This window comes from Chaetodon auriga, chromosome 4 (assembly GCF_051107435.1).
Source record: "Chaetodon auriga isolate fChaAug3 chromosome 4, fChaAug3.hap1, whole genome shotgun sequence".
Taxonomy (NCBI): domain Eukaryota; kingdom Metazoa; phylum Chordata; class Actinopteri; order Chaetodontiformes; family Chaetodontidae; genus Chaetodon; species Chaetodon auriga.
In genome coordinates, this window is record NC_135077.1 from 1,848,166 (window position 1) to 1,871,678 (window position 23,513).

Here is a 23,513-nt window from a genome sequence, read left to right on the forward strand (position 1 = left end):
TGAAGGTAGGTGATGATGAGGATGATGACGTCAGGCTCTCCCAGGCACTCCTCAATGTGAAGATTTAACCAATATTTTATTTTGGTGAACAAATGTGCTCACAGTTTACAGTAGACTACGTCACAGAGAAGGTACTGAATGCAGAAATTCACACTAGAACATGAAGAAGATCTAGAACATGAGAGAAGATGTAGAACATGATGATGTAGAACATGAAGATTTAGAACATGAAGATGTAGAACTTGAAGAATGTGCAAACCATCAAGAGGTTTAATTTAAACTCGAGTCGCTTGTTAATCATTATGAAGAATATGCTACTGTGTGAAATGAGGGTTTGCTGTGATTATTAAAAAACAAATGAGCCACATTAATTCATCATTATTCACCATTATTCACGCTCGTTTCTATAGCTCATGAAGTTCGTTGACAAATAGCTTGATGGGAACTTTCTTAATCAGTAACGTGTTAAGAAAATGAACGCAACAAGAAAACAATCCAAATACAGTCGTTTCCATTATTTCTCACACAAATACAAACAGCGCTCTGCACCAGCCGAGTGTACACACTGCAGCCGTCCCATTAACAATAAGAGATCGTCACATTGTGTTCATGAAAGATCGTTTAAGAGACGTCTCAATGCGACAGCTTCACGTTTTGAAGTCTCATTTGATGACTGGCGGATGACCCCAGATGGTTTACAATGAGGATTATAATTTCAACAGGACATTTTCAGCACAGCTCAGCTGATCACACGCAGTTCTTTCTTTACACAGCAGTCACTTAAAGCTCCTGCACTCCTTCCCTTTGTCCTGTTTATTAACGTGGACCTGAGCGCGGCCCACAGCTCAGGAGGTCACACCACCTGCTATTCAAATGGCCACACTGTTTTCTACCTCTGTTGGATCCATGTACGTGTACGGGACTTCCAGACTCTTGTTTCTTACTTTGATGGCTCCACTTAACACTTCAAGCTCTCCTTGAAAATCCTTGATCACCTTGCAGGGGATCTCCTCGCTGAAATGGTCACTTGGGTAGCAGCCGAGATGGATCTGACGAGATCAAGGACACATTTAAGACGTTATCTTTTTTCCATTGAAACACAGACTTGTAGGGAGTGAGCAGGATTCTTTTTCAGACGTATTTTGGCTTTAATGACTTACGAAGTCAGAGGACTGCTTGCTGAGGAGCCACACGGTGGACATGGCCCGCACCGTCGTGCCGACGTCAGGTAACGTCTGCAGCATCGTGGCTTCGCTTGCTGTCCCCTTCGTGGTCGGCGGAGGAAGTTGCAGGGAGATGGGAGTGTTCGGCATCCAGCCGCTGTAGTCATACTGCAATGAACGATAAACATGACGACTGGTTAATGCTTCGTAAAGCCGTGATCTGTCGGTCTGTTGGGGGTCAGCACACCGCTCGATGCATCATCATCAGCACAGATGTTAAAGGTCCCCTGAGGATGAATCCTAGCAGCTGAAGGGATTCCCTGACTTTTCCTGCATCTTATCAAAATTTTTATACTTTGTTTTATGACCAAACACCTCAGCCTCAGCTGCACTTTCTCTTTTGTGCTAATAAGCAAATGTTTGCATGGTAATATTCTACCTGCTAACGGTCAGCATGTTAGCATCGTCTGTGCTGATGCTACTACTGTTATCAATGCTATTATATGCTCGTATCATCCATTACATCTTGTGCAATTTTTAAGTCGTTCCATATTTTTAATAACATTATTTTATTATCCACATTGGAAACAGTATTTTTATAAACTGCTCATATTGTGTATAATACACAGACTCATGAAATTCAATGTTCTTTCTATGCAACAGTATTTCTCCAGTGCAAGACCTGCTAGCATGGCTGTAGGCTCCTGTTTGTGCTAACAATCCTATTTTTAGTCTCTCCAGTTCAGAGAAAAGAGCAAACCCTCATCAACAGCAGCTCCATCAGTGATCAGCCCAGAGAGGCAGAAGGCTTCACCTGTCCAGAGTTAACGGCCGAGTGCTGAGCCGAGCAGGTGAAGATGACCATGGTGACGAACTTGACCAGCTGCTCGACGGCGGTAAAGCGCTGTGGAATTCCTGAGGATCAGACAGAATACGCTGCTTGACTCGAAGACAATGAGGTTTGATTCATGTCTGCGTTATGAGAATATAATGGCACACAGATGAGCCGGTTTGTCATCATTAGGACTGCGTGGTCTCTGAAGCCCACCTGTGTCTGCCTGAGAAAGGAACCCGTGCTCAAAAATGTCCCCGATCCAGGACTGCAGCTCGGAGTCCTGCTGGACCTCAGAGTCGTTCTTGTAGTAGTAGCCGAGTATTCCCTGCACAAACCTTGGAAAAAAGTGGACAAGCTGTGTAAATAACATTTGGAGTTTATGCATTTTTCATACATGCTGCAGCAGAAACACACTTTCTTACAAGACGTCTCTTGAAAACCATCTGTTCGGCTGTTTAAGTCGTGAAAACATGTCTGCTCGCTGTCTCGCAGAGAGTTAGATGAGAAGATCGATGCAGCAACACATCAGACCAGTCTCAGCACTGATGAGCGCACACAGACGTGTGTTTGAGGATTTCTACAGAAACGACATTTTTCAATGCACACACAAATATTTCCCCTTTTAAATGAATGTAGAAGAAATCCACTGATGTGTGTGTTTGAGATGTTTTCCACCAAAAACATAATGAGATTTGTGGATTTCTGTAACATTGATTTAAAACATGTTTGTGAGTGCATCAGAAACTCATCTATGAACCTTCTTCCTTTATATGTGGATTTGTGTTTGTGTGCATTGATAAAAAATTTATGCAAAGAGAATTATTTCTATATAAATCCCAAAATACATTGGTGAATCCTTCATTAACTCTGAGACCTGACTCCATGAACTACTGCTTTTATTTAAGAAATGTCATGTTCTCTCACTCCTGTCCGGTCCTCTGGCAGAGTATGAAGGATGATGTTCTGACATCAGCTGTCGGAGCTTCAGGACTCGACTGCTTTTTGTTGAAACTCACACTTTTCATGCCGACGTTTAGGGATGCCCGTCCTCTCATCTCGCCTGGATTCTCCATCAAGGTAGTTCAGGCAGAAACATCTGAACATTTCACTGCCAACCGTGAGTGTCGACTCCATTAAGAGCCCGTAGCTGAGGTTTAGATCACCCATTTATTGCACCGTCTCCTCTTTAAGGCATTGTTAATCTAACGCTCAGGCCATTTGACATTTAAAGGGCAAATCAACAATAAATCAAACACACTGCAGCGCTGCTCTTAATGGGTTCAGACTGAGCATGCTGACGCTGAGCTAACACGCCTTCAGTGATGTCAAACGAGGCGTTTTGCCTTTTCTGGAAAGACGCAGACATGCGATGTGTTCTGGAAGAAGATGTTCAGAAGTTTGAGGACTTAAAATCAGGCCTCTGTCACTCAGTTGTCTTATACTGAAAAGTGTTTCTAATTAAACACTTTAATATTAAAAACACCTCTGAGACGATTCAAAAGCTGGTGACAGTATGCATTTCTGACAGATTGACTGTATCAGACTGCACTAGTTTCAGCTTGGTGTGCCTAATAAACTGGCAGAAGGCCGCATTTATCTTCCTCAATCAGGACACCTTTTTGTGCACGATCACGTATTTAAACAGCAAATCCTTGGATAAAAACATGTCATGTGTCCCCTGTACTGACCGCCATCCTCTGGACTTGTACTGTATGGAGTAAACAACCTCAGTCAAGATGCCGATGGCGATGGCGGAGCAGCCAGATCGCTCGTGATCAGTGGTGCCAAAATCAACCACTGCGACAATAGATTGGTAGCAAAATGGCAGATCAGTAGAAGTACGACGGTCCGGCCGGGCATCATTTCCAGAGCGCGGGGCACAATTTATGGATGTACCCTCTAATCCTACATTTGTATTTTCAGGCTGCTTTGCTGCTCAGGATTGGTGCTCCCTGCTGGAGCAATCTCATTACCACGGATGTGTAACCTTTGTGCTGGCCAGCTGATCTGTCCCGTCCTCATTACCATCACTTCAGCAGAGGAGAGCATGAGGTTCAGTCGTTTGCTCGGTTTTAGCAAACACCTACACTAGTTAAGTTTAATGACTCTTTCCCTGAGAGTGGAAGTGGAAATCCTGCACTGAAGCCTCTCATAGCCTCTAAATGCATTCCTAGCCTCCTTTCTGTAAAGCATGGCAGCTATCTGTTACTAACACATCCACGATTCTGCATCATTATCATATAAATCATAAGCATAATACAAAAGCTGCCTGCATTACCTGTGTATGATATCCCACAGCCTGAGTCCGTCGTCTCTGTAGTAGAAGTTGGGCACAGCCTGCAGCCCACGCTCAGCAATGTCATCTGGTATACAGAGGGAGCTGTAGCTTACGGAGGACAGCGATCTCTTCAGGATTGTGATCATACCCTCTCCACCAGACGCTGCAAACTAGGGAACAGTCAAACACGTGAGGGATGTATTCAGAGAAAAATGCATTTGATATTAGTCTGCAGGGTCTTTTCTTACCTCTGTGAAAAAACCTTTCTCAGATATGAGAAGGAGTCGAGCTAAGAAGTTGATTTGCAGAGTGTAGCGAGTGTGAGGTATGAGGAGCTGAGGGAAAGAGGGAACTTTGTAAGTAACACCCAGAACATTATGTTTCATCAAGATACAACAATCAGGAAGCAGAAAGAGCCACAGCTCCGGTCGGCCCAGTGTCTCTGCTGCACTTACCTTGTACAGAGGATGCACCATGGGCACGTGGCGCAGCAGCGACACCGCAAACACTTCAGCCAGCAGATGAGTGCGCAGCAGGTGGACGTTGAGCTGATGATCGCTGAAATCTGCACTCCTCACAAAAATCTTGGCCAGCAACCAGTCGTACTGAGAATCAGTGGGGAGAAAGATGGGATTGTCGTCGGCTGGCTTCTGCTTCAGCTGCGGGAGAAGGCGGGTGTGTGATAATGTTCAAGAAAATTCATATTGTCATTGAATCCCTGTCAGAGGAGGGTCTTCTTAAGAACAACAGCTCTAGTTTCCTCAGTCTTAATCAATTCTCAGTAAATGCATGAGTGTCTGAATCTACATGTGGAGGCAGGCTGCCGCTGCCATGAAGACACTGAGACTGATGCTTTTCCTCTGATCCCTGTTCTTCTCATTTCACCGCTGATTTTTTCAGTCTGCTCAGTACATCTGCAGGACTGAATGCCCTGGAAGAGGGAAGAGCGATTGCCACTCAGCCAAATGAAGGGCCTGATTTTGGTGACTTGAATTGCGCTCGTGTCAGACTCAACTTTCAGCCTGTCAGACTTGGACATGGCTAAAGGAGGAACTTTTCTGCATGGCTCAGGTTCAGGCAGGAAGAAATTAACTGCCTTTCCTCGAAGAGTAAATTCACAGCTGCCATCTGGATACCAGCTGGAACCCGGTGCCTTCCTTAAAAAAACACTTCCAGCCAGGTGGATCCTTCCTGTCCTTCATCTTTGAATACAACTGCATTTGAGCGCTAATCTCACCTGGATAGCAATCGGCATCAGCTTATCATCAGGTGTTTTGTGCAAAAGGACCAGAGGAGCCATCAGGTACTGTTTCTTCCCATTGATGACGTTCGGTTTCACTCCATCAAAAAGCTTGTAGTCACACAGGAATATGTTTCCTTTCTGTGTGAATTTAAGAGGATGAGAAATGAAAAATGTCACCAGCCAAAACTCTCATACTAAAATCAATCAAGGTCAAGACAATCACCTTCATCTCCGCTGCCAGGCGACACTGACCCTGGAGGAAGACCATGTCGTCAGTGACAGGGAAGTTACTGGGCAGAGCTTCGCAACGTCGGATCATCATGGGGTTGATGCCATTCAGAAACTGGTAGCCGAAAAAAGCGTCCTCCTTCCAGTGCTCCTGGACGTACTCTGGGAAAGACACTGAGTTTCAAACCTTGATCTACCGCTGTCATTATCTTCACTGCATGTGACAGAGGACAAATCTGATGGCTCATCTCAGGACTGAAAACACAAAATTATATAGACAGCATAAAAGCACACAGCTGAATAAGTACAGCTGAATGTACGCTATCATTCATACATGTTCTGTTAAATATCATAGTTGATACTGATGTTAACACTGCATGTTATTATTCATGTCTTACTCATGTGCACTTCAAAATTTTCATTTTATTGTCTCTTTGTTCTTTTTCTAGCTCTGCTTTTTAGTCCTGCTGTCTAGTAAAGTTTTATCTTATCTTATCTTAGTAAAGTACCTGATAAGTCAGTGCGTTTGCAGCAGAACACGCGTTTCATGTCATCAATATTGGTCCAGTTCTCCTTACTGCCAGCCAGCCCTTTCAGCTGCAGCTCAGTCAGCCTAGGAAATAAAAGCAAAGAGCGACTTTATTATGAGGCCTTCAGACGTTTGGATTGACAGGTACACGGTGGCACTGATAGATATACTGTGCATCTGACAGAATCTGAGCACTCACCCTGCAGACACCGTGAAGAGAAACTCTGTCGTCTTGGTGAAGGAGAAGCGGACCTCACATGGCAGAGAAAGAGGGCTGTCTGTCTTTATGCAGTGAGGTATTCCCTCTGCGTACACATCCCAGCTGGGAAAGAGAGCAGAGCAGAGGGGTGAGGGGCTTCAGAGTAAGTGTAGCACTGTCACCCGGTGCTTAATTCATCATTACATCGTGAATGCACGCTGCCTCTGTGGGGTGCACGGAGCTCTGAGCTCTTACCGATAGTCTTCCTCTCGCTGCTTCAGCTCCTGCTGTCGACTGTACCTGCCAAGATGGTGGTTGTCTTCAAAGACCCTGAGGGCTTGAAGAAGGAACCAAATCAAGGGTTGAAATGTGTTGATATACACAGCATGAATTCACTGCAGCCCCCTTAAAGTCAGTCTGTGTGTTACGTTCTCTGGTCAGCGAGCACCACCAACCTGTTCCCTCCCTGAAGCGCTGCACCGCCCCGTCAGTGATCCAGCGGTAGACGGGGAAGTTGTAGACGTCTCCCTCTGGGGATTTCACCTCAACCTTGGCCGGCAGCCAGGAGTCCTCCAGAAACAGCAGGAAGCTCTGTTTGTCGAGCTCAATCAGAACCAGCTTTCCAATGGAGAGGGGGCAGGACACGGTGAAACTCGACACCTGGAGTAAAGAAGAGATGAAGAAGTGTGTTTGATGAGCGAGAACTGAGCTTCAACACTCCAATAATTAACGTAGAATGTAGGACTTTGCATAAAATCCCACTTTCATGAAGCTCGTTCTGGGGTTTGTCTGTAGCTTTGGTCACGCAGAGCAATACATATCCTGCTGCTGCACTTATGAGCTTCTCTAAATTGGTACTTAATAATCTCAGATAAGCAAAATTGAGGAGGCATGTTAATCATTTAGAGAATATTTCAGACTTACTGCTCCACTCAGAAAGGTGGCAGCACCTTTGAAGCCCAGGAGCTGCTGGGGTTCGCTCTCTCCATCTGTGCCCACCAGTTTAATGAAGACATTGTTAATAGTGGTGGCCCCGCTGAAGTAGGCAGTGGACACGGTCACTTTATAGACCACCATGTTCACTCTGGAGAGAAGATGAATCCTGGTGGGACGAGAATGATGATCATCAGTGTCAGCACTGGTGAAGTCACAGATGAACCTGAGTGCGATCTTTAAAACACAGGTATCACAGTGGAAAGGACTCGCGTGTCATAACTAGTTTCAGTCTTTTCTCACCTCACACGGTCCAATCACAGCGAACTGGAATCAGGAAGCGTCTCTCTTACCTGTTAGTGAGACCAGCGCTGAACTCCTCTGATTAGGCAACACCACTGATCACCTTTTTATACAAACCGTTCTGGTGGGAGGGTCCAGCCAGCAGCAGTAAATAAGCTCTGGAGATGGAATGTCGGACATGTACGAACAATTGCTGCACTTGCAAAAAAAACACAGCAAGAAGAAGCAGAGACAGCGACGTCTCCGGGCTTGGATCACGGCCCTTTATCATCACGTGCTTCAGAGAGTGCCGAGCCGTCCCCATCCTTTGCTGGACACGTGACCAGCAAAGTCTTTTGAGAGCATCCACCATGATACCATCACCTGTGCGCTCCTGTCCCAACATGTCTGAAACGTGCTGCTGGTATTAAATTCAGAATGAGCAGATGTTTACAAAAATCAATGAAAGTGAAACATCAACTCTCATTTAAATGCTGCTTTTGATTGACGTCAAAAAGGACTTTATTTATGTTTACACAGCATTTTCATAAAAGCAGTTATGAAACCATCAAATGCACAAATCACTGTGTTACTTTTTATTATTTCACATGTGTACTCATTGGCCACTATATTAGGCACACCTGCACAATCTATTACAATCCAACACAACAGCTCTGCCACTGTGGGACCTGTGTAAGTTCTGGACTATATTTATATGCATGAGAATATTAGAAACACCACCTCTGTAACTATGACCAACTATGAGTTGTATTGGATTGCATTAGATCATGCAGACACAGCTCATACTGGCTCAACTGGCTCAGAACAGACAAACATCAAGGTATTATACTGATCACATGACTCACAACAACAACACACAGCAGTCGTTCCATTAAGAAATGACTAAATCACTCTTGTTTTGAGACAAAGAATAAAATAATTGCTTGTTAAGTGTATTTGGTGATGAAGTCAAGGGGATTATTTCAACGTAGTTTTTCATCTTGGACCACAGTTCAATGAGAATGTGTGAAAAAAAATGACGACGTCACTTTTTTCAGCTCAAAGCGCCACAAACAGCCGTCCCCCTCGTCCCGTCTGTGAAGGTGAAGCTCAGGTTTGAGGTCAGATCTGCGGGGAGGGGACGGTCAGGAGGCCAGTGGGCTTCAGCTTGTTGATCCCTCCATCCAGGATGCAAACCCGTGGGAAGTTCACCTTCACCAGGTGTGCCGCAAACTGGGAAGAAAAAAACAAAAAGAAAGAAAACATTGAAAATACTCATCAACTCACACGAGGCCAATGTTTACTTCATTTAGCTCTGAGTTAACTCTCTCAGAGCTGCTGCAGTCGCACTGAACCCCATCTTTACACGTCAACAATCAGCAAACACCTTCGTCAGGTGTCGTCAGAGCAGACAAACGCTGAGAGCGACTTTCAGGAAGTGAAAATTAAAGAGCCAACCAATGATTTGCTATCAAAGAACTGAAGCTGCCTTCAGGTCGTGCAGCAGCCTCACGCTCTTCTTCTGTGGTCTCGCTGTTTTTCAAACAGCTGAGTGTGTTCGTGCTACCTGATGTTTTCTCTTCACACTTCACCTCTCAGTCATTACCGTAGATACACCTTCCAATATAACACACTGCAATCCAGCAACCCCACTGACTACACATCAAAGGTTACCAGAGTTAATTCAACACCTCTCTGACGCAGCCTCCACAAAATCAGCCAAACGTAAGACTGTAAGCGAGGAGAAGGAGCAGCTGCAGCAGAGCCAACGAGCGGAAATCTGACGATGAAACTTCAGCGTCTGGCTGTGTGGTTTCACCTGAAGCTCAGCTGGGATTCATTCATTCATTCATTCATTCACTCACTCGCCCACTGTCCACCAAGGATTCACATCTTCTCTGATCTTCTGTAACTTCTCTTCATTCAGTCTTAATGCTTAATGACGACTGGTGGAATCGTGTGATCATGTGATGTTTTTACTTCACAGAGTTTTGCTTTGACAGTTACTGCAGCTTTTATTTTAAATGTGAAGACTTTTGTGTGAATTCATGATAAAAGAATGAAACAGTTCACTGGACCCTGAACACAGCCGCATTATTTAACATGTGACGGCGCATTTATGTGCTGCATTGTTAAATATATTCAGATTTTAAGAATATTACACTGAATTCTTCTCAGATAATTCCTATCTTTTGTTTTCTGTTTTTGCTCATTGGAGGCATTTTGAGTTCATACATGGCGACACTGTGCACAACCTTCCAATGAATGCAAAGACTTTCTGAACAATGTGTTGATTAACTGACTGATTCATTTCATTCACGTGTCAGAAACAACAGAAAACCTTTTGTTTTGTCTTGTGATGTTGTTCACACACAGTTTTAAAACCAATTCAGATGAAATGTCCACATAAAAACTGAGCATTAGGGAGGAGGTCGGCCTCTGAAGGCTTTAAATGTCAGAGGTTTACGGGAAAGCCGGACCACACGGTGAGGGGAGCCATCGCTGCGCCTCAAAGCTAATGATAACGCACAGAGAGCGGCGCTGAATGGCATTTAAGCACAAGTGAGTCCGTTTATCGACCTTTAATTTCGTGACCCGAGTGACTGAAAAGTCAGATGAATTATCATAAAGCTCAGATGAGGAGGGGTCGTATGGGGCGACGGTCTCTCCGACATTAGCCATCAACCAATCAGCTCCTTGGAAAACACCACATTTTAAAACCTCCCAGTCACGAAATACCAGAAGCACAGAAGCTGAAACTGGTAGTGGAGCGATGAGCTGGAGGCTCGAGTCTCTCTGCAGATCAATTCTTCATCACGATCTTCCAGCTCGGTTAAAAACTGAGATCTTTCTGCTGCTTCCTCAAAAAATGCAGGACTGACTCCTCAACTAAGGAGAAGTACTTTAATTTATTTTATTTTATTTTATACTTACTTTCCAACATGTGGAAGGAGGACATCTTTTCTAAATTGGGGTTTTGCCTGAAGTAATGTTCCTGCTGAGTTTTTAAATTCAAGTTTGGCTAATTTATTCTAAAGAGAGCACAAAAGGAGAATTTATAATGATCAATACTGCTCTCTGTTCTGCTATGCTGAAGCGAGCAGAGTTATTTTTGTGCACCGAAATGTCAAAGACAATGATTTATGTAAAATACAGTTTCAGCCTCGGCTAGTGTCGTTTAGAAAAGAGGCGAAGACAGAGCAGCTTTTACCAAACTGTGGATCAGGCTGATTAGCTGATGACTCTGCCTGTGCACAGGTAGGAGAGGTGCACAAAGGCGGGAGCGTCGTTCGAAAGAGACAGCGGAAAGCGAGCAGGTGGTATTTTGTTGGAAAAATGTATCTAAGAACCAAGTCTGCTCCTGACGCGAAGCTAATCTGCTGCTGCTCTGGTGAACATACGTGCAGAAATCATTCAATAATGAAAAGTCAGAGGATCACCAAAGTCACTGTAACTCATCCAAACCCTGTCCAGACATTTCTCACATCCATAAATATGAGCCTCGAGGTGGCCTGAGAGGAGGAGCGAGGGTATCACCACAGTGACCAGGACACATCATCTGGAAACCATGAAGACATGAACAAAAAGTCGAAAAAAAAAAGTCTAAATTTCATGGCAATACATCAAACAGCCCAGCTGAGATGTTTGGTTCAGGACCACAGACTGATGGACAGACTGACGTTGCCATCCCTCGAACCTCACAGCTACTGTGGCTAAAAACAAAATATCTGATTGGCTTACTGGTGACAATGTTTTACTATAATTACAATAGTCTGAGCTGGTTCTAAGGAAACACCAAAAAAATAAAGCATCACTAGAAGAAGACAGTCGAACATGAACCTGCACTAATCGTCTTAGCTCCTCTGGCTTCACTCACACTGCTTCATTATACTTTGGTTTTCAGTCTGCTGTTGCCTGTAAATCTACGCTGCATGTCGTCTTTGGACTGTGGGAGGAAGGAGCTTCAACCCACGCAGGAACCGTGAAAGCATGCAAACCCCCTTCAGACCCGAGCCAGACAATCTGCACGCAGGGCCTGACTGCTGCGCGGCGCCCCACGGTGTCGGCCCGCTGACGCATCACACCCACAAATGTCTACTTCCACAGAGTATCAGTATGGCTCAAAGCTGCTGCTGGAAAAATGTTTCAACCAGGAGCCTGATGTCACCAGACAACGAGAAATTCATGTGTGACGCCAGTGAGATCCAGCAGATGAGAGTGGTCTGAAATGGCCTCTATAGTTAAAAAACCTGCTAAGATGACCTGATGTGCTGCACGGCCCACATTTTACTGTGTTTTTTTTGACAGCTGCCAGCATCCAATCTCCACCAGCTCTTTAGATAAAAACATTCAGCATATCTGGAAGAAAAACGGTCTCCAACACATCGACGGTCTCACACCGTCGATGTGATTTTACCAGCTCACCAAACAGCATCCTGCAGTCATGCTAGTAGCTCTGTAAGGCTGTGCTTTGAGCTGAGTTCTACCATCAGCATGCGAACATGCTTACAGTGCATATACTGTTAGCGCTAACTAGCACTGGACACGAAGCCCGGCTGAGGGAGGCTGATGGGAAGGACATTAGCTTTGCAGATATTTGGTCATAATCAAAAGGATGGGACAAATTAAACTGTCGACCTGATAATGCTACAGGAGCAAAAAGTTCCATCCACCAGTTCAGATATTCCAGTTCAAATGTCGAACTCACGGTAACACTAGAGGAGAAGTCAGAAGGATTCATCCATGAATGACCAAGAGACCAACACTGTCGTCCCTAAAGCAGAAAACACCCCAGTTAACTGAGAGGGAGTTCAGAGGCACCACGGGGCCTTTAACAGCACCAGGAAGTAGGACGGAAGGAAGGAAGATACTAAACCTGCCTTCACCGCTGTTCTCTCAGTATGTCTGATGCTCCTTCAGATAACAAGGCGACCACCCGTCTGTCTAACACAGCCTTAACCTCGACCTCACAGTGAAGTGTAATGATACGGCGTCCTTAGCATAAAGCAGCGTCACCACTTTCAGAGTCTGAACAGTGTGTGTACTGATGTGCTGTGTGTGTGTGTGTGTGTGTGTGTGTGTGTGTGTGTGTGTGCTTTCTCACCACCGCAGCGCTCTTCATGGCGTGGCTAATGACCACGATGACGCGTCCTCTGTAGTTCTGGAGGACTCCTGCTGCAGGACACTGCACCAGCTCACCGTCGGGGCCGAACGCCACGCTGAAGGGAACGCTGATGCTGCCAGAAATGTGGCCTCTGCTGAAGCTGGAGACAGCGGGGTTAAGGAGCAGAGCTGCCCGGGCCCGGGGCCAAGCAATCCGATGAACCTCGCTTTGTTTTCATGGAGTTTTACCTTAAACCATGTCCTCAGACGACATGAAAGACACTAGGAAACAGCATCAAGTCAGTTCAATGAAAACCTAATTAGAGTTCTTGTTAAACTGATAAAACAGGACTTAAGACAAACTTCAAAAGATCAGTGCAGCTCTCTTAACTGATGGCAGGAAGCAGGGGGGAGAATATAGGAGACACAATAAGTGACTGAGCAGGAGAAAAGAGGAGAAAAGCAACAGATCTCAGTGAGGGATTTGCTGGAAAACAGGATCAGCACAGGCGCAGTGAACAACCCCAGAGTGGGACATAATGGAGCGATTACTCTTGAGAAAAGGAGATTGTCCTATTTCTGAGAGTGTAGCTATCAACATTATTGCGATATATTTTTACGCAAGTGGTGTTCAGCTTCTATCTCAGTGAAATTGCCGCGTTCAGGATCACCACCAGCTGCCACGAGAGCATACGGGGTCAGCATCTTCCATAAGGACAGGCATTACCAGAGGTGCATGGAGGTAGTTCTACAGCAGAGCTCAGCCCAGACTGAACACCAGATAGTCCAGATTCACCCCACGGAGGTCCTACTTTAATCCACTTTGTGCAACCACAGAAACCCACAACAGAGCTTTGGCAAAGATCACAATAAAGGTGAACAAGGGTTTTCAAATCCTGCGAAAGTGGCCAAATCCCTTTTGTCCACGTGAGTCGGCCTGAGGAGCCCGGCTGTCAGCGCAGGAATTTGGCTGGAGGAACAGCATCTGAAAGTCCTCGCTCTACTCCCTAATCCTTATTGATTAATGGCTCTTTAACCCCCTCAGACAATTAGCATTCCACTTATGATGTGAAGGGTGAGGTTCGCTCCTCTGAGTCCTCTGCACTTCTTCCACGCAGGTTTTTCTGGGACACTCGCAGAGATAAATAATCACGGCTCATCTGCAGAAACATAATTGATTTCTTTACGTGATGTTTTAACTTTGTGCAGAGCCAGAAGAGACGGATAAAGAGGTTATTAGACGTGGCAAGCGGGAGAATTGTTCATTTTTAATTTAAGGGACTTGCAGGGAATCTGTTTGCATGGGAAACCCACGCTGATCAAAACCTGTGAAAACCACGTATCTCCAAAACGTCACCCCGTATTTCTTCTTAAACATGTTTAATTACTCACTTATCTTGAGAAGCAGAGTTTTCTCAATCCATGAAGGACTTCATCTTTCAGTTTGTCTGAACCAACATACATACGTGGTTTTCTTTGGACAGCTCACACACACATGCCCACACGCCTGTTAAAACACTAAAAGAGGAGACGGCGGTGTAGCAAAAAGGCCAGAAGAAGCATTTTCCTCAGGTTCACAGGCCAAACTCCTGCTTTTAGACTGAGGATACGGTGGGACGGCCTGGGTGGATGTGAAGGGCCTGACTGAATGTTGCACAATCTGGCAGCACATAACTGAAGTAGATCATCCACCCTGAATCTGCCCCTGTTTGCCTTTCATGGGAACCAAGCGGTGTTATTCAACGCTGTGCACAGCGCTGGCAGCAGGTCAAGAGATAAGCCAGAGATCCATCAGGAGCACAGCGGGATCGAGACAAAGGACTCTCACATGCACACGTGCATCTGTGTGCAAATCCAGCTTCTGTGTGCTTCATGACACTCGAACCCTGTGCAAAGAAGTCAAGAATGAACGTTCATCCAGCAGCAATTACAGCAGACCAAAGTCCAGCACATCAGCCTGGCATGGAACAGGCACAGGGACGAACAAGCGCAGACATGACGTGAAAACAGCCAACAGTGTGAATTCAGGGATGATGCTGGAAGACACTTGGACCATGACCCAGCAAGAAGCAGCATGTGAGACTGACAGAAGCTCAGAACTGTGTTTTTTTAAAGGTGTTTGTAGAGAAGTTATGATCCGAGAATGCTTCAACTGGCTGCCACAGCTTACGTTTACAACCTGCCCGGTTACTTCCTGTCCTGTCATGTGTGAACAGACCGGATAACATCTGGTCTGTTCACTCATGAAGCCCAAAGAAAACGTCTTCAGGAGTCAGAGTTCTCCCTCAGTGCCTGTATGCGGTCATACATACCTTCTGTTTTGCACTACGGTGTGATTTTATGTATTACATCTATACAATATTACATTTTTTATCCTCTTCGTACAAAGACTGTGCATATGCACATTTTGTTATATACTGTCTCACAGATTTTTTTATCGACTGCGGCAATAAACACTGTACTTAAACCACGTGCAATTTTCCATCTTTTTCCCGTTAGCAATATCATTTTTTTAATTTTCATGGAGGTCAGTCAGATGTCTTTCACATGTCCACGACCCGTTTGGTTGAAGCATAAAACATGGCATTTGTGAATAAAAAGCTTCAAGTTGAGGCAGGTCTGCTGGTGTAAACTCGACTCAAAGCGGCCTCGTCTGTGACAATACTGCATATCCAGTTATGTGAAAACAAAAGTCAACAGAACATTTGCTGTTTTCACTTCGTTGGACACAATCCAAGATTGTGCAAACAAGCTGCGGTCTGTGTGCGGCACGTCCTGAAGCGCCTCAGCAGACAAACACGGGCTTTGTCGATGTGTTCACACGTTAAAATGCCACCACTACAGTGAAAAGCAGTGAACAGGTGAGGGTCTACAGGCGCGTTTCACAGCTCCACAGAGACAGTAAGGATACTCCTCCGTGCTGCGGATGTCCACAGCAATGATTTTGGGCTTGCTGGATTTGGTCCTTTTGGTGGGCCCGGCCAGAGACAGCTCGCAGAGGTCGATTAAGTCCTCGGCAGAGATCCTGGGGGACACCTCTGCTTTCAGGTCACACAGCGCCAGAGGCTCCCGAGACTACAAGAAAGGAAGGGACAGGAGGTCAGATGAAGAGGGACAAAACTGCAGCGTGGACTTTCAGAGAACCTCTCATTTGAATAACGGTCGATGTAAAACGACACATGACAGACAGGCAGACAATGTCAGGCTGGACATTATTGTTTCCTTAAAACCAGGACACAGCGATCAGGCCTGAACACCTCCTGTGTGAACCATAAAAACAGCTCAGAGAGCACCACAGACGACCAGCCGCAGCGTCCAGAACACGGTCCTTCGCCAGTTTCCACATGCGCCGGCAAACGTGTTCATTAACGCCGCGAGCCGGAGGCACGGCTGCAGGGCTGAACCCGGCCTCTGCAGCCGTGAGCAGGAGTAACACCTCTATGATTCCCTGACGCCCTCAAAACATTTAAGCAAAAAATATTTTCCCCAACTCAGTTAAAAAAAAAAAAAAAAAAGTAAGTGACACATTCATGCGTTTTGTGATAATGAGGGGTCATTAAGCACTCCGGTTCATCTGTTCATTGATATGCAAATTAAAGAGGAGAGAAGTACTAACAGCATCATCCGTGAGTTTCAGCACGCTGTGTGACTGCACGGCGAGCAGGTTAAGTGCCGAAACTCTGCCGTCCGTGAAAGTAAATGTTTGGAAGCAGCGAACACCATTGGCCAGCTGAACTATCTCCCGCCCACCCGATGAGAAGACGTCAGTGACAGTCCAGAAACGCTTGTAAAGATCTCTCTCTGTTCTTTTTGGACAAGGATTTAAAGGAACACTCCGTGCACTGAAGGAACCTTAAAATCCACACTTAAGTGCAGAGTTTAAGCTTAAGTTTAAGGGTTATCAGACTGTACACAGTGCTGGAAAGTAAAGTGTCTAAGTACTCGACAATTTTGAGGTACAGCTACATTTACAGTTACTTTGCAGCCCAATATTTTACACAAAAAAACACCTCATGATCAGTTTATAAAACGTGATGAACTGTGGTTGGATACACGACAGTTTGCTGTTAATGCATCAAAAATAATTAGAATTGTTTCACTGACAGAGGCCAGTCATGATCGGTGCTTTTATCCTTAAATACATATTTCTTTCATATACTTATACTGTAAAATATCTGAGTACTTCATCCACCACTGACTCCACGCAGGTTTCAAACCACAGTAATCCCTCATGATCATCACTTTTGAAGCGTGGGTGGCGGCGTCTGCACGTGTTTTCATATTTTGATGTATTGAGGAAGTTTCTGGGCGTCAACCTTTGGACGGTGGGTGTGTGCCCCCCAGCCAATAGCAGCAGGTGGTGGTCTGGGCTGAGGTGTGTGTGTCTGGTGACATCGAGTCTGGGAAGAGGAGTTTCTGAATGTGGTGTTCTCAAATCAGACAAATCCTCCTCAATCTGCCTCTAAACTAACTGTTCGGGTTCATTCTTAAGTAAAATATAACTTTTACCCCTTCAGACACGTAGGTATCAGCCTAAATATCATTCCATCTTTACAACAATCACATTCAATAAAGCGTAACCAGGCATAAAGAAAGTTTTTCTCCCTGTGGCCAAAATAATACACCGGTAGTAATTTCACTTGTCTCTGCAGGGTTTTACTCTGAGTACATCCAAAATCCTTCTTCCCCTGTAAAGCCTGACTGCAGGCTGTATAGACACATGCAAAGCTGCCACATCTCCCCTTTCAAATTCTCCAAACAATTGGGTTTTTGTTTCTGCTTCTAATAAATATTCATAGCCTGATTATTTCAAAAGGTATCTGATTTCAGCTGTGATCATAGCAAAATATGTGTCTCAGTCCTCCACAGCAGTCATTTGCATGGACATGTCCACAGGGTGAAACTCTGCATCCACACAGGGTCAGGGCGGCGAAGGGGAGCGATGTGAGGGGCGGCGCATTGTTTTCCACAAACAACTTTATTCTGCTCCTTTGAATGATCAACAGAGAGCTCGACAAAAGCTCCTCTGAGCCACACGAGGGAGCAGAGCGGAGATCTACATATTCATCACGTCTTCCCGTCTGACTGACAATTTGGTTTGTTGCTCACCTCCTGATTTCTTTTTCAATTTTCAGTCTGAAGTCTAACAGCCACTGACACATAAATGTATACGCAGAGAGCAGAAAGACAGAAACAATTGTACCTATTTGCTTCCACACATGCGATAAATACCACCATCCACATAATGTTCAGTTGTGCTTGAGGCTCCCACTTAAGCTGCTTGTTTTGAGTCAGCACTGAGGTGTGTTTGGCAACATTTTGACCTGCATCTTATTAAAAGGTGTGTTCATCGTTTGCAGACATGATGAGGCTCGTCTCAAGACCAATTTGCTTAATAAATGAGAGTCAAAACAAAGGCAGCACTCGTCGAATTTATGGCATCTGCTGTTAGAAACAGTGCCTGATTTAATTTAAATGAATACTTTTCATGAGGTATCTGCCAATCAATGGCAGGTTTCAATATAAATCAATATAACTAGATGTGCTGAGGATGACGACACAGTGACTCTGATATAGAGAATCCTAATAAGTCACGGTGATGGTGCTGCAGTCTAATGTCTACAGGGCCGGCAGCGGGCCAGGCTGAGCGGAGTCAGTGACTGAACACACCTGCTCAGTCACACCTGCCTGCGTTCACTATGTTTACAGCTGAAAACTAACTGTAACGTGATAATCACTTCATTTGCATTCACTCAGTAATACCAGTAATGACATTTTAAGGGTATTTCCCTTCCATGCAAGAGCTTCAGTGGAGGGCTGGGCTCTGTGTTGGGCTCTTCCTCGAGCAAATTAACTACTTTACACAGCACAGACACGTAAAATTCTATTTAAGACGTGGAGGATTCAGCTTTAGCTTATAGATTACAGTAACTCTGCTGCATTTCAGTGCAGTTTCACAGAGATGAGACGATTATGCTCTGATAACACTTCAACAAACTCCAAAAGGAGCGGCAGCCTGTCAGAAGAGGTGTTTTTGGGCCAGATGCAGCATGTGTGTGTTCAGCTGGGTGTTAACCTCCTGAGCTGGCAGGGCATCACCGCGAGGAGCGGCGATTACAGCACGTCCTGCCGAATACTGCACGCCAGTTTATCCCCGACTGAAGCTAACCAGCCCAATCATCCCTGACACAGAACAGACACACGGACACAGAGCGCCGGTGTGGCTGCGGAATAGGCGTTTTTCTCATTTCAGCCCTTTAATTCCACTTGTTGTAATTCTGCACCATATTTTGCTGTTTACTCACAACCTTCTCATCAAATCAATACGTGGCTGCCAACGCTGATGTTGCACCGGGACGCCACGAGTAAATGAATGAGTGGGAAACCCTGCGGCAGGTGGGCGTTCAGCACACCTGTCTGTCTGCTAACGGGAAGTTTTGAGCACGTCTGTGCGAGGTCACGGGCCAGGTGAGGGTCTCTGATCACAAGGTGTAATCCATCCTGACCCTCCGCCGTACAAACAGCCAGGGTTAGTGTGATGGCCGCAGACACTGATTCATTGTGCAGCAGCAGCAGCAGTTCTTCTCTGACGTCCACGGCCCTCCTCACCCCGTGGAGGTGCGAATTAACCAGTGACAGTGATCTGGCTTGGATTCGATCCAGCTGTGGGCTGCACCTGTACCGTCTGAGACCAACGTCTCTCTCTACAAATTCTCATAAACGTATCCATCCACATGCAATATAGTGACAGAAATAGGCAAAATATGCAGGCTGTCATGGCCCGGGGCTGATGGAGCGCTGTGCGCTGACTTAAATGTCACGATGAGCGCTGTGTGCCAGCTGAGGATGGCTTAATGACACTTCTGCATTTCACCGGCCTGACAGTGACGAGGCCAAACCGGAGCCGCTGATAAGCAGACACAAATCCTCTGCAGTGGCTCGTGTTCGTGGCTGCGTCTGCGCACAAATACTCACAGCACACGTTTACAAAAACATAAAGAAGTATATTAAAAAAAAAAAGTCCAGTCACTTGACACCGTGAGCCGGGACCGAACAGCTGGGATGATGCTGGATGACGAGGTCGGTCACTCGCTTTCCACACATCAAACAACGCAGTCTTTGGTGTTCGAGTGCAAATTCTACAACAAAAACATATTTTATTTATCTGCCACGTCTGCAGTCAGACAAAGAGAAGAAGAGCATAATTGAGGCCGTGATCTGAGAAACGCTGACAGCAAAAACTCCTCGCTGGCTTTTCATTTACTTCCTGCTTTCATTCTGGCCACACAGCAGTTACCTATGTTGCTCTAATATCAATGATTTTTTGGGGAGGAAAGGCAGAAAAAGCAGCCTCCTCTAATGAAAGCTTACCTTTATTTTTGCTGACAAAAGACAGAATGTGAGTCCAGCTGTGCACTCTGACGATGACTTACAGGGTGTGAAACACAATGCTGCTTTAGTGAAGCATAAGCAACTTGCTTTGGGCTTAGTTTGATGACTGAAATGGTTGGAGACGATCAAAGACCACAGTTTTAGTTACATTAAACCTCAAACTGTACAGTACGCTCCGTACGTCCAGTGAAACGCTAAAGCAGAGCAGCACGAGCTTTACTGGGAAGATCCATCACTGCAATACGTTACAGACTTTACACATGATTAAGCTTTTATAATTGGAAATTAAACCCAGGTGGGGTGGACACAGTGCATGGAAATGAAACTTCTAACAGCCCTGAAATAAAGCTCATCTTTGAGCAGGTTCAGACGATGTGTCACAAAGGCGTTCTTTCACTCCTGTGGCGGTTTGTGAGGCTGCAGATGGCGGCGGTGATGTGATATCGACAGGAGCTCAAACAACACGCGATATAATAACCTCAGAAAGAGGTCTGGGATTAGATCACATCACATATTGTATATCACAGAGGTGTTCGTGTTATTGTGGCCAAGCCCTGTGCAATATCTTGGTAAAAGAAGACATTAAAGGAAATAATGGAACACTTTTGCTTTAAAATGTCTAAAAACAACTTGACCCATGTGATATATTTTGGCGACGCCATTAAAATTCTGCTTTCATAGTTTTAACGTGAGCTTGACCACAGACATCACAGACTGTGCCTTTAACAGGCCGGTTTGACCCATTCACTCCAAACCTTACATCACACATACACACACACACACACACACACACACACACACACACACACACACACACACACAGACATCCCCCTGCCTAATTAAAAATGCTCCATTTGCTCCTAGTTTTATGTGTTCATGGGTAGACGTGAGTCACAAGGGCTAAAAATTTGGAAGCAGGAAGCATTCCTGTTTACTCATGGACATCCATTCGCTCAATTATTGAAAGGCGAGCTCTGCCAGCTGTTAGATGACAGTGAGCAAAACATCTGCTCATCCGCAGGGAAAGGCACTCGACTCCGAGCACAGCGCCGCATTTCAATGTCTCAAAGCTCCAGACTTTAAATACACGACTTTCTATCCAACACTGACACCATCTTCTTCATGTGCAACATATCACAGGCGAGTAGACACACAAGTACATCCTGTGTTCAGTTGTTAAGAGGCACATTTAGCCGTTTACGGCAACTGCAAACAACATTTATGTCAAAGATCGATCAGAACGGAGGTGACTTAATGTAACGAGTGTTTTTAGAATTGTTCTGCGATGTTTGGATTATTTTCTTAGTGGCTCAGAGGAGGAAGAAGAGCTTGTTTTCTCCCACACACTCAGTCAAAGCACGCTGAGTGGACAGCAGCTGTCCAGCGAGACGGATGTCTGCTCACTACGAGGGCTGAGAATCTGCTGACAGAGCGTCCTGCTCTGCTACCGGAGAGAGAGACGGCGAGGGAGCATGCAAGACAAAGTTAGAGCATGTAGGACAACAAGCCCAATTCCAAAAGAGCTGCGACAACGCTGCGTGAAACGGAAATAAACTGAGCTGAGAACAGTCCAAGTCAGTATATTTAATGTTCTTCCTCATCAGCTTCATTGATTTCTGTAAATATCTCTTACGTGAATCTGAAGTAGCAACACGTTTCACAGACTGAAAGATGTGGAACGCTCCAGAAACACCTGTTTGGAACATTCCACAGGTAAACAGGCTGATTGGTGACAGGTGAGAGGATCATGATTGGGTATGAAAGGGGCGTCCTGGAAAGACTCAGTCGTTCACAGAGGATGGAGCGAAACTGCTGTCAGTAAACTCAGTGTGATTGGAAATGACTGCATTCTGTGTAATAAGCAGGTATTTACGAAAATCAATGAAGCTGAAGAGGAAGAACATTAAATAGATTGACTTTGTGCTGCTTTCAGGTGAGTTGATGTCAAAAACGATGAAGAAAGTGTCACATTCTGTTTTATTTAAGTTTATAAAGCAACTCAACCTTTCTGGAATCAAGGTTTATATAACATACATGTTTGGATTTAAATGGTGGCACGCTTTAATCTGGTGAACAGACAGCGGCGGCCTTGAACCGTCCCCTTCAGACAGAAGAAAACAGGCAGTATTTTCTGATCAAAGTGCTCACATGAGGCGCTTTTTCTTATTTCTCAGGGGAGCAACTGGAGAGCGATTTTGTAGAGACGGCATGTTGTCAGATGAGGCTTCTCATCAACCTCCATTTGCTGTTGCCGGTGTTCAGCTTTACACGTGTAGCTGAGAGAGTCAAAAGCCCGAAAAACAGTTTGGCTGAGTCAGCAGTTTTCAGGTCGGGCGATAATCCGAGTCGACGTGCGTGATAATGAGTAATGAGCTGAGAGTTTTGAGTTCAACATTCGGCTTCGTGTGTTTGCTGGCTTTAATCTCTGCAGTCGTACTGTATGATTAGTTTTGTGTGCAGTGTGTGTGTGTGTGCGTGTGCGTGTGCGTGGTCAGTCCAGTGATGGGAGTGACATTTGAAGACGCTGCACTCCTGCCTGAACGTTTTCTGAGGAGGAGGCAGGCTACGGACGGACGCGGCCATGGATCAATGCCACCGCCCATCCATTCCTCATTCAGCTTCGGCTGAATGAGAAAGATTACAGCGATCACTCGGCCACGCGGCAGATAGGCCCGACAGGAGTGTTTGTGAGCTCTTTGGACTCGATCAGGTGTGAAAGACAAACAGGGACAGACAAAAGGACCGTGTGAGAGACGGCGTCATGTCAATAAGCACCGCCCAAATTAAGCATCAACACTCTTTACGTTGGTCTGCTTGAATGCACGTTTGCTGGGTCTTTAACTGCGTCTTTGGAGGGAGAATATCTCACACCTGCTTCCACGGAGGTTGAACGAACCTCTGCCAAACGAATCCAATTTAAAGTGTATTTTGATTATTGCAAAGCATTCGTGGCAGTGTTTTAAAAAGTCATTTTTAATTGGGCGTCTGTTTGTAAAGAGAGGATCTGATCGCTTCAGTAATTAAAGCGGTTGCTGTGAACTTTACCGCGCATCAAACTGTAACATCTGATTCCTGAGGATCTCACTCTAACATGAAAAATCAATACAGCCCATTGGAGCCGCTCTGCTGCTCTGCATTCAGGTGTTGATTAGTGAGAAGAACAGGTGTGGGCAGTGTGCAGAGAGTCGCTCCGTGTGCACATCAGACGGAGGGAGCGAGTGGCAAGAATTTACAACCTCTGACCAAACAGCATTCATTACGTCTGTGCGACACTTTTCTTCATTTCACAAAGAAACGTTGTGTAAAAACAGTCGTCTGGTAGATTTTC

General features: G+C 45.4%; 2 protein-coding genes across 5 annotated transcripts in view; both read right to left on the reverse strand.

Annotated features, from left to right (window-relative positions):
• LOC143318879 (hydroperoxide isomerase ALOXE3-like) lies at window positions 1-7,850 on the reverse strand. 2 transcript variants are annotated; one of them, XM_076727384.1, is made up of 15 exons: window positions 7,762-7,850; window positions 7,400-7,577; window positions 6,931-7,135; window positions 6,731-6,812; window positions 6,476-6,598; window positions 6,257-6,360; window positions 5,743-5,909; window positions 5,514-5,657; window positions 4,732-4,935; window positions 4,525-4,611; window positions 4,277-4,446; window positions 2,212-2,333; window positions 1,978-2,078; window positions 1,161-1,331; window positions 1-1,049 (listed from the first exon to the last, which is right to left on the reverse strand). In XM_076727384.1, exons 2-15 carry the CDS (start codon window positions 7,550-7,552, stop codon window positions 870-872), a joined length of 2,013 nt encoding a protein of 670 aa, XP_076583499.1. In that variant the 5' UTR covers window positions 7,553-7,577; window positions 7,762-7,850; the 3' UTR covers window positions 1-869. The 2 variants fall into 2 exon arrangements, with proteins under 2 accessions (XP_076583499.1, XP_076583500.1); XM_076727385.1 differs by having other exon boundaries at window positions 7,712-7,779.
• A 330-nt stretch (window positions 7,851-8,180) lies between these two features.
• The window catches only part of tbck (TBC1 domain containing kinase), a 37,059-nt gene continuing 21,726 nt past the window's right edge, over window positions 8,181-23,513 (reverse strand). For all 3 annotated transcript variants that reach the window (XM_076728519.1, XM_076728517.1, XM_076728518.1), the window contains exons 24-26: window positions 15,705-15,868; window positions 12,795-12,954; window positions 8,181-8,923 (exon numbers count right to left, since the gene is read on the reverse strand). In XM_076728519.1, the coding sequence (XP_076584634.1) occupies window positions 8,813-8,923; window positions 12,795-12,954; window positions 15,705-15,868 (435 nt within the window). In that variant the 3' untranslated portion in view covers window positions 8,181-8,812. The remainder of the gene's footprint in view (window positions 8,924-12,794; window positions 12,955-15,704; window positions 15,869-23,513) is intronic.